Source organism: Aphis gossypii, chromosome 2, assembly GCF_020184175.1.
Source record: "Aphis gossypii isolate Hap1 chromosome 2, ASM2018417v2, whole genome shotgun sequence".
Lineage (NCBI taxonomy): Eukaryota > Metazoa > Arthropoda > Insecta > Hemiptera > Aphididae > Aphis > Aphis gossypii.
Genome location: NC_065531.1, coordinates 88,733,720 through 88,745,571, shown reverse-complemented (window position 1 = coordinate 88,745,571; position 11,852 = coordinate 88,733,720). Strand labels below are relative to the sequence as shown.

At 30.1% G+C, this 11,852-nt stretch overlaps 1 protein-coding gene across 1 annotated transcript; it reads left to right on the top strand.

Moving 5' to 3' along the window:
* The first annotated feature begins 9,565 nt into the window (after positions 1–9,565).
* On the top strand, positions 9,566–10,480 carry LOC126549890 (tigger transposable element-derived protein 6-like). The gene has a single exon (XM_050200289.1). The coding sequence runs from the start codon at positions 9,566–9,568 to the stop codon at positions 10,478–10,480; it is 915 nt and encodes a 304-aa protein (XP_050056246.1).
* The last annotated feature ends 1,372 nt before the right edge of the window (positions 10,481–11,852 follow it).

Sequence of the window (11,852 nt, the reverse complement as noted above, 5' to 3'; positions counted from 1 at the left end):
AACATACTTGAGAACAACAATGAGGGAAAACCGTTTAAACGGGTTAGCTTTGCTTAATATCCATAAATAAATTGATGTAAAACCTGAAGAAGTTTTAGATATGTTTTCAAAATCTAATCCTAGGAAATTGCAATTATCTTTATCGTTATAAATTTTTTACAATATTATTATAATTAAATATAATCTTTAACAAATAAAAAAAATACACATTTAAAATTATTGTCTATTTGTATGTATTTGTTAATTACTGAAAAAATTTAATATTTGCGTTTTGCGTTTTGGACTATGGCCCCCTCCCCCAAAATTACATCCTGGATCCGCCACTGATCGGCAAATAAATTATTATAAAAAATTATTAATTATGTAAATTATGTAAAAAATCAAAAATGTTTTTTTAAATATTAATTTTTATTGAGTTTGAATGCTTTTGTTAAATATTATTATATATAATATTACTAACTTATCCAGATTGGGAGAAAGGAAAATTTAAGTTAATGACCGACGCAAGCCAGTTTGTTATAGGTGCAGTACTATCTCAAGGCGAGTCCTCGCATGAAAAACCTATTGCATATGCTAGTAGAACATTGAATAAAGCAGAAACTAATTACAGCATTTTTTGGGCCGTAAAACATTTCAGACCGTATGTCTATGGTCGAAATTTTTCCATTATTACTGACAATCGACCACTTACCTACTTGTTCGGGTTGAAGGACGCTTCCTCTCAATTAATGAGATGGCGCCTCCAATTATCCGAATACGATTACGAGATCATTTATCGATCGGGGTCATTACACTCAAATGCCGACTGCTTATCGCGGATACGCATGATAAATAGCGAAACTAGTTTCGTAGACTTCGAGTCACGAGAAAAACACGCTATAATAAATTCAAACTTTTCCTAGGTCGATGGAAGTATTTTAAACGCTACGCAAAGCGAGAACCTGTTCTTACCGATATCCAATAACGGAATTATAACACATAAGGCAATACGAGAAATTCTAATAAACAAAAACATTCCAAATCCAGCTTTCGACATTACGAAACAATTTATTATAAATAAATTTGACGATCGATCAATCATACTTTTTGAAGTACCCAGTACTAATAAAGAACTCAGCGCCCAAACGTATTATAAAATAATCACTGACATTAAGGGGTTCTGTATAAATAACCAAATAGACAATTTCTCAACCATAAGAATGGAAGGCCTAACAACATTAATGTAATAGTTCTATGGATTTATTTTGAGACAAGTGAATATCTGTATCTAAAATAGTTAATAATTCAATATAATATTACTTTTACTATCAACACATAATACATACAACTAAGTAAAAACAATCTATGTTTCTTACCTTTAGATGAAAACTCTTTAGTAATTTCACTATTGGAAGTTAATTGTAATAGTTCTGTGGATTCATTTATATCAGATACTTGAACAATTCTAGATACTGCAGAAATTGGTGGAATTGGTAATGTAAAGAGGGAATCTGTCTTTTTTTTTTTATTATTTTATCTTGTTTGTTTTTTTTAATAGTTCTCTTTCTTAGTTTTGTGTTCTCTATACTATTATCATCTTCATCACTACTAATATCAGTACCAGACCAGGCTTTAGACACATGCCTTGCTTGAAGTTCACTGTCTATATAAAAAAAGTATTAGGTATTAAGTAGTAAGTACTTACTATAATAAAATTATAAGAATTTAAAAATACATTTTTTTATTTTCATCAAATTAAAAATACACTGACATTTTTAAGACATTTAACTATCAAAAAATTATTAAAGGACAAACCAGAATAAAAATGTACTAACTAAATGGTCCAGCAACTTTAGTTGCTTTGTAAATTATTCCATCATATCTATTATGTGGAGAACATTCTAGTATCATCCTTTTGATTTGGTTAGAGTTAAAAAATGTACCATCTTTATTGTCAGACTTAGATGCAGGAAACCAGCATTTTTTTTCTGATATAAGCCAAGAGGATGGTACATGTTGTATCTCATTTGTTTCTTCAAATAAAATAACTGACCAAGATGACCTTCAACCAAATATATTAAAAAAATATTACTGCATTATACATATTATTGTAGTAAATCAAAAATGATTTACAACCCTCTTATGTATATATCTGCACACACATGCAGATACATATATAAGGATTTATATTATGAAGTAAATTGACTTACCCTTGTCTGACTGTAGACTTGACAGCAATTGAATGCAGCCAGTGTAGAAAAAGTGGATAGGTGTGATGTTAACTCACTCAAATATAATATCAATTAAAATTAAACACAGATGATATAACACTTACATTGAATTAGATAATAGGTTTATTGTTTTTAAATTAAGACACGAATAAGCATGTATTTTACATGAATTGGCTCTAAACGTATGTCCATCACCAAAGGCGCACGTACGGAGAGTGATGTCGCGCACCAGAGCCCGATGGTTGATGGGTGTCTCCTTTGGCCGGTGGTGTAATAAAACTATACAATGGTCAAAGGACATAACAGTGTCTGACCACATATGTTCACTATCGAGTGAACGATTTACTGAACACATGTGCGACTATGTACATGCAAGGGACTATGATGATGCCACCACCATAGCGTTATATGTGGCTATCATTACATCCCCCATACCTGTTTGTGTTATGTCCTCATAACATTATAAAGTGATTAAAGATTTATTTTAAAACAATCAAAAATAGAATCTTATTACATAATTTTGCAATAAACATTTAAATTTATGAGTATACATTTTTATATGTACTTAAGTAAGTTTATACATTTAATTGATTATTTTATTTGACAGATTTTAAACTAGACTAATTTAACCTAGATTTGTTTATGTGTATGAGAATAATTATTTGTATATACTATAATATGTATTATGACTATAGTAACTATATAATAAACTATAGCTAAAATAAAATAAAAAATAAAAAATAAAAACTACTTACTAAAAACCATGGCTAAATAACTCTAAGTTATAACTCTAAATTATTAATCATATTAATTATGATACTATTAATATTATGATAATATTGATAGCGTTTGTTATTATTTTTAAGATAAGAATATTATCACTAGATAATGTATGATAATGATAATATTTATTGTTACATAAATTTTAAAATGTATGTTGATTAAATATAATATATAAAGTTATTAAGTATAAAATGATATTGTAACACCTATGAAATATTCTACTTTATAGCTAGGTATTAAATTATTAGGTTACTAAGTACTAATAGTCTAAGTTGTGAACAGAATATAATATTCAGTGTTAATTTATTCATTTGTAACTAGCATTGGTGGTTTATGGATGTATTTTTTATTTTTTTTTTTATTTAGACAGACATTTTTCTTCTTGGTGTTGTTTTTGTTTTTTCTGTGTGTTTTCTTGTTTGGAAATAAGGTAATGTTGGTTCTTTATGTATATTTTTGATTATATTATATTTTTTTTTATGTAAATTGTGCATGATGTAGTGTGTTGTACTGGAAAATATTCCTGCTATGAGCTTTATACTCCAGCCAAACATTTGGTAGAGTATAGTCACATTAATGCTGGTTTTTATTAATATGGATATAGCTCTCCAGATAAAAAATATGCCTAAAAGTCCTGAAATGCAGGATCCAAATGTAGTGAACCATCCCCACATTTTATATAATTTATCTTCAATTATACTTGATATAGTGACGTCATCGATTAGGCTTTTTAAACGTAAGCCTTGGTCTACGTATGAATATCCCATGGATTGCCTGGCTATATTTTTTTGTGCTGTTTGGATTTCTTGTGGTAGTAGTAAATGTCTTTGGAGTGCTGTCATGGTGTCTTGGGAATAAATTCCTGCTGTCATTAAATGTTCTGGACTTTTATAGTTCCAAGTCCATGAAGTAGATGGTTTTAATGTTTGTGGTTTTTTTATTTCCCTGAGAGTTGGTGCAACACCATACCATTCTGAGTCAAGCCGGAATGCAACAGGAAGGTATTCATTGCAATCAACTTGGGTTCCATAATTTTGTAAAATATTTGTTTTTGGTGCCATAAAGTATGTTTTATTGTTAAGTGTTACTGGTAATTCATTATAACACGCATCTTGTTGTGCATATTGTACATCAACTGGTTTACATTTTATTAAGTAAATTATTTCCCCTGATTTTATTGCTATGTTTCCTGGACCTTGTCCCATAGTATATGCAAATTCATCTAGACTGTATGTGGCTAATGATAATTTGAATAATAATTGTGTTCTTTCTATTTCACATTGTTTCCTTATTAATTCATTATATAGGGAGGTTATTGTGTTTTTTAAGAAATTTTCTATGTAGACAAATTTTGTGTTTACATATGCCATGAGATCTGTGTTTTGAGGTGAAATATTGTTGATAGAGAAATGATGCATAAATGCATTGTCTTTTAGAATGAATAGTTGTGGGTGTTCTGTTTGTATAACTGGTACTTCGCATGCAAATGTTCTTCTTTTTTGTTTTAAAGCGAAGACTATGTTTTCAGTCTCAACTAAAAATGTATGTGTTTGTAATACATCTTCTGGTGTTGATTCTGAGGTCATTAGCGTTGCAGGACCATCATATAATTTATCAAAATTATGCGTATCACAATTTTGATGTATAATATTGTTATTCCAGACTGTTTCACCTTTGTATGAATCTATCCCATACATTTCTGATAGTTTCATTCTAGTTCCAGTTGGTAAAATTAGTAGGTCATCTTTACTTATTATACTAGCGATACCTTCACTTAATTGTATTTTGTAATTGCCCTGTACTACAACATTTCTCCACGATCCTTTATCAGATGCATAAGATGTTCCTAGACAGTCTCCGTTTTTGTCAATGTTGCCAGCTACCGTGTGAGTGGCAAATGTGGTATGATTCATCATTAGCCCTGTTTTGATGCCACCTGATGGAAAGTGAAATATTGCTGTTCTGTGGAGTTCTGTGCAACCTGAGTTACCCAAGAATAGTATTTCTGAAAAAAAGCCATCTTCAACGACTTGTGCGTCATCAAAGGTTGCACATTTAGAGACCAGATAGTCAACAGAAATTAAACAAGACTTAAATGGTATCGTACGAGTATCAGCTTTTTGTATTAGTTTAATTCTTGGAATTTCCATGCTGCTTGCGGGTGATGGGGTCTTGCAGTGGTCAACTTCTAAGCTGTTGAAGGATGTTACGTTGATTCTTTTTTCATTGCAATCATATGCTATGAATCCATAAACTGGCACCAATGCTAGTACAATACATATGATAGTTGATTTTGGATTCATCATAATTGGGTTATCTGTAATGTTTTACAATTTAATATACCTAACTTATTTCTAATATGTTTTTTTTTTTTTTTTCATTACAACATATTGTAGCGTAGTATTACACTATTACATTATATATAAATTGATATTCATGTTTTAAGAAGTATTTACATAATTGACATTTTTGTAATTAGATTTTACATTCATAGTAATATTATATATTTTGTGTTAATGGTGTAACACCATAATACTATATTCTCCTTTATTGGGAAAATATAAATATATATTAATTATATATATAATTTCTTGATAAAATTGTTATTTGAGCATTTCTTTGTGATTTAATTATTATTATTTGTTAATTAATTAATTTATTGTTATTATTTTTGAAATGCTTTTTTTTTACTTTTTATTTTTATAATCATTTATAGTGACATGTTTATATAAATTCATTGTGATTTTCAAGTTCATTTAAACTAATGTATTTTGTCATTATTTTTACAATTTATTATCTTTCATTTTTCTATGTTTTATTTATTTATTTATTATTTTTTTTTTTTTTATTTTTTTTTACATGTTTATATATTAGAGAACCAGCAATTTTGTTTTTATTTATGTTTGTAATTTTGTAATTTGAATATAAGTATAATATGCTTTTATTAGACCTTATGTATAGATATTTTATATTTGTTTACAATCACCTGTATTGTTTTTTTTTTTAGTACCTACCTATTTTATTATTTTTCTTCTTATTTTTGTTCTGGTTTATTCATTCTGTTTTTATTCTACGAATATATTATTCACTTTTTTATAATTATTATATCTTTGTTTGTTTTTGTTAATTATTTTGCATCAACATAGATTCTTTTTTATATTTATTTATTATTATATATTTTTTTATTTTAGTAACATGCGTCTGTTGATTATTTATTTATTTTATAACAAATTTTTTATTTTATTTTCTTATGTTTTAGATTTTGTTTATTTATCTATTTTATTTTATTTATTTATTTCTTCTTTATATATATTTTTTATTATATATATATATTTACTTTTTACCTGTGAATGTATGGTTTCATTCTTTTGACATGAATTATGTCTTCAGTTATTTTATTGTTTAATGATAATTGGACTTTATAATTTAGATCATTTAATTTTTTTATTATTTTAAATGGCCCTTTGTATTTAGAGGAAAGTTTTGGACATTTTCCTACTGTATTTAATGGGAATTTGATTAGTACAGAGTCTCCGGGTTTAAATGTTATTAAACGATGCTTTTGATCGTGATATTTCTTTTGTGATTCTTGTGCAGTTTTTATCAAATTTGGAATTTTATCTCTTAGCTTGTTTAGTTCTGCTAGAGATTTTTTTATGTCATAAGGAATATTAGTTGGAATTAGTTTGTTATCAATTGGGAAATAAGGTTCAAAGTCATGCATTAAATAAAAAGGACTGTATTTAGTGCTAGTTTGTGGAGTAGCGTTGTAACTCAAGGTGACATATGGTAAATAGTAAGACCATCTTGATTGATTGTTGTCGTCAATATAATTTTTAATGGAGTTGCAAAGTACATCATTTATTTTTTCAACAAATCCTTGTGTTTGTGGGGAATAGCTAGTTTATAATATTTGTTTTATTCCTAAGTTTTCACACACTTCATTTACCATTTGGTTTTTAAAATGTGTACCTCTATCGGATGAGAATTGGCGAAAACATCCACATTGTGATATTATTTGTATAATGAAATTAATAGTTGATTGGGCAGTTGCTGATTCCACAGCTTTGGTAAATATGAACTTTGTGTTATTACAGGCTGCTACCAAAACATATTTTTTATTATTACTGGGTGTTAATGGCCCTAAATAGTCAAAAGTTAATCTATCTAATGGTCGGTTTGAAAGAGGTATTGGTTGTAATTGACCTATAGGTTTTCCATTTATTTTTTTTATTTATTTGGCAACTATGACATGATTTTATATAATGAGTTGTGTCTTTAGTTAAAGTGGGCCAGTAATATTTGTTTTGTATTTTATTAAGAGTTCGTGATATCCCTGTATGGCCGCCAATAGGTGATTCGTGATATGATTTTAAAATTTTTTCTGTTAAGGATTGTGGAATTTCTAGTGGGTAATTTATAATGTTTGGTGATTTGTATTGTTTATAATGCAATATATCGTTTAAGATTATGAACTGTCTAGATTTTCTTTGAATATTACTTGGTATTTGGTCGATTTGATTATTATTAATTGCTTGTGTGATTTGTGAGCAAAATTGATCATTATTTTGTTGTTTTTTTATATCCGTTAAATCAATGGTTAGGTTGTCATTGTCATTTTTAACGTCAATTTTATTAATAGGATTTCTAGAAAGAGCGTCAGCCACTTTATTTTCTTTTCCTTTTTTATATATGATATTAAAATTAAAATCTAATATTTTTAGAGTTAATCGAGCTATTCTAGCCGATGGTATTTTCAAATTTTCATAGTATTTGTTTGCGCCGCTGCCGCCGATCGTCACACACACACACACACACACACACTCCCGCACTGTTAACTGTTTATTTATATTGTTTTATTTTTATTAATTGTATTGTGAATTATTATATAATATGCTAATCAGGTATCGGCGCGTTATCTGCTGCCGCCGGTTCGCCGGTCCGCGTAGCTTAACACGGCCGCCGCAATTTTTGTCTTTATCCGTCGCCGTAATATTAGTTAGTCTCTCTCCAGCGTTTACGCAAAAACGCATATTATCGCCGTGTGGGCCTTTTTTTGAGCAAAATATAAAGTCGTGGGCGCGAATCGCCACATTTATTATTGTGTTACATTATTTTGTGAGCGCGAATCGCCACTGTTTTTTTTTATATACCTAAGTGTATCCCGTGTGTGCGCAAATCGCCACATCTTTTTATATATATTGTATTCGTGCAGGCGCTAATCGCCACTGTTAATATTATATTTACAAAATCGTTTGCGCTAATCGGTGCGATTTTGTTTTGTATTATATTAAATTATTAAATTATTATATTCTTATATTCTTATATTGGTTTATAAAGGCGCTAATCGCCGTATCCATTTATTAATTTATTTATACTTTTCCTTTTTGTGTATTATTTATTTTTCGTGTATTATTTAAATTATTTGTATCCGTGTGTGTGTGAAATTATTATAGCTAGGACCAGCTGGCCAGACTGCGCTCCACCAAATTGTGAGTTCTTTTTATTATTATTATTATTATTATTCATTAATTATTTATATATATATACATACTATTATACAGTGGAATCCGCTTATTGTGGGCACCGGTTAATATGGGCATTCGCTTATTCTGGGCAAACAGGTCTGGTCCCAATACAAATGTATATTAACAATGTTAAATCTAACCGCGTAATATGGGCACTCGAATCGGTTTATGTGGGCAATTTTATTTTATCATAACGTTAGAATATACACATATATATTTAAAAACAACTAATTTAATCGGATTTCGTCATATCTATGAGATTGTGTTTATCGAAAGTAATAAAAATCATTTAAACTTTAATGGGATTTTGATGTGTGTAAATGTTATTAGATGCGATAAAAATAAAGCGATAGACGACACGCGTTCTGTAACGCGTTAATACCCGCATTTCAGTTTTAACGTGAATTTCAACGTGACAATATGTTTAGAAAAGATCTCTCCCTCAAGGAAAAAATTGCGATTTTAGACAAAGTGAAATCGCTACCTCCAGGCACTTCACAACGTAAAATTGCTGAAAAGTTATGCGTTCCGAAATCAACGGTGGCGAAACTGCTCAAAGAAGAAGTCATTTTACGCGAAAACTTCAATTCAACTCAAACTGGTAATCAAAAACGTAAACGAGAAGGGAAAGATCCCGAAGTTGACGAGGCCTTAAGTGAGTGGTTTTCATTGATAACAAATCGCGGTGTTCGCGTGTCTGGGCCAATGTTGAAATGTAAAGCCGAAGAATTATCCCGGAAAATTGGTAACTATCAGTTTATTGCTACTGATGGTTGGTTAAGCAGGTGGAAGAATAGACACGAGATAAAATTCAAACGTGTACATGGTGAAAAAGCAAGTGCTGATGAATCCGCCTCTAATGATTGGAAAGTTGACAGGCTAAAAATAATTTTGAACGACTTTTCCCCAGATAACATATTTAATGCAGATGAAACTGGACTGTATTATCGAGCGACACCCGACGGTTCTTTATGTTTTAAAAAAGAAGTTCTATCTGGTTCAAAAAAAGCAATGGACAGGATTACAGTTTTGTTATGTGTCAATATGACCGGGAGTGATAAAAGAAAGCTGCTAGTAGTGGGGAAAAGCTTAAAACCTCGATGTTTTAAAAATATGTCTATAAATAAAATGCCAGTGCATTACCACGCGAATAAAAATGCATGGATGACTTCAACCATATTTTCAAACTGGCTATGTGAATGGGATAAAGAATTGCAAACAAAATCTAGGTCCATACTTCTTCTTATTGATAACTGTGCTGCACATCCAAAAAACGTTCAACTCAAAAACATCACTTTAGAATTTTTGCCACCAAATACGACATCCTTAATACAACCATTAGATATGGGTATTATCAAAAACCTCAAGGTGAGATATAGAACGAAACTAGTTCATTTTATTCTAGAAAAGATAGAGGAAAACCTATTTGAACCATCTGCAACTGCTAATCAAATAAGTGGCAAAATAAACATATTGCAAGCGATACAGTTTGTATCCGAGAGTTGGCGAGAAGTTAGCTGCTCAACTATTATGAATTGTTTCGCTCATTGTGGATTTTCTAATTTTATTGGTCCACAACCTGAGTTGACTGAGTTGGATGAACAATTTTTGTTTGTTCAAAACCATAACGAATTTGGAAACATTGATGAAAATGCTCCTTGTTTTGATGATAATGAAGAAATTTGTGATGTTGTAGTACAAAATGTTCTTAAAAAAAGGAAGTTAGAAGATGATGATGAAGAAGAAGAAGAAGAAGAAGATACCGAACCACCAGTTACAGCTAGAGAGGCTAAAAAGTGCATTGATTTGTTGCAGAAGTTCTTCATGCAAGAGGGTAACGAAAATAGTCCGTCCGATAAGCTTGAAGCGTGTGCCCATTTTGTCAACCAGATCCACACTAAACAGCTTAGACAACGAACAATTACAACGTTTTGTATACCTTCCACATCCAAAAATTAATTTTATTTAATTTAATTTATATAGTAATTATTTCACTTTTTTTTCAATTATGTATATGATAATAAAAATAAAAATTTTTTTGTATTATAATTTTTTTTTTAACTAATTTCGGTTTTTATGGGCAACCGCTTAATGTGGGCAAACAGAGCTGGTCCCAACGTGCCCACATTAAGCGGATTCCACTGTATTATCATATTAATTTTTGGGCCAAAAGGGCCATATAATATTATTGTATTTTGTTGAGCCAGAAGGGCTAAATTATTGTATTATTTCATTCAGCCACAAGGGCTATGATTTTATTATTATTAAACCTTTTGGGTTGCTGTGATTTATTTATTATATTGTGTTTTTTTTTTAATTATTTGTATTATACAGCAACCTATACTTACCAAACACCGTGTTACCCTTTATTTTAGTTTTAAGTCCACACACCACACACATATACACACCTACACATCCACCACACACTAGCACTCTCTGGTCTTGCTCGGCGACCCCGTCCACTTCCTTTGAGTTGCTATACACGTATACACACGTACACAAGTCGATCGGTGTGTGCGTTCGGCGTACGAAGTATTTCGGTGACCGGGCGCGCGTATTATAATTATACGCACCCGGCCCGCACAGTATTGTAAACTGATATTATCACAGAATACAATAAAGTGCCTTCCCCATAGATACTCCCGGAAGTAAGTAATGCCAAAACATAGTCCTAATAATTCTAGAGTTGTGGACGAATATGTTTTCTCGCTGTTTAATAATTTTCTTGATGCGTAACCGATTGGGTGTAAAATGTTGTTGTCATCTGGTTGTTCAAGATATGCTCCTAATCCTGTCAGTGACGCATCGGTTGTTAAGAATACTTTTTTAGTGTCATCAAAATGTTTAAGTAAAGGTTGTGATGTTAAACCTTCTTTAAGTGTATTGTAAGAGTTTTGATGAGTTTCTAGCCAATTAATTTTATTTTCACCTTTTGTTAGTTCTGTGAGGGGGTGAGCAATTTTTGCGAAGTCTTTGATATGTTTCCTATAATATGAACACATGCCTAAAAATGATCTGATCTCTCTTTGTGTTTTTGGTTGTTTAAATTCAGTTATTGCTTTAATATTGTTGTTTAATGGTTTAATACCTTCTTGTGAAATTACATGACCTAGTAATTCTATTTTTTTTGTTAAAAAAATGACATTTTGATGTTTTTAGAGAAACATTCATTAAATCAATTATTTTTAAAGCTTTGTTTAAGTTTGTTAATGCTTCATCAAAATTTTTGCCATATGATGCTAGATCATCTATATAAATGATTATGGATTTGTATAGTAATGCAGAAAATGCTTCATTTAATACTCTTTGAAATATAGCGCTACTATTTTTA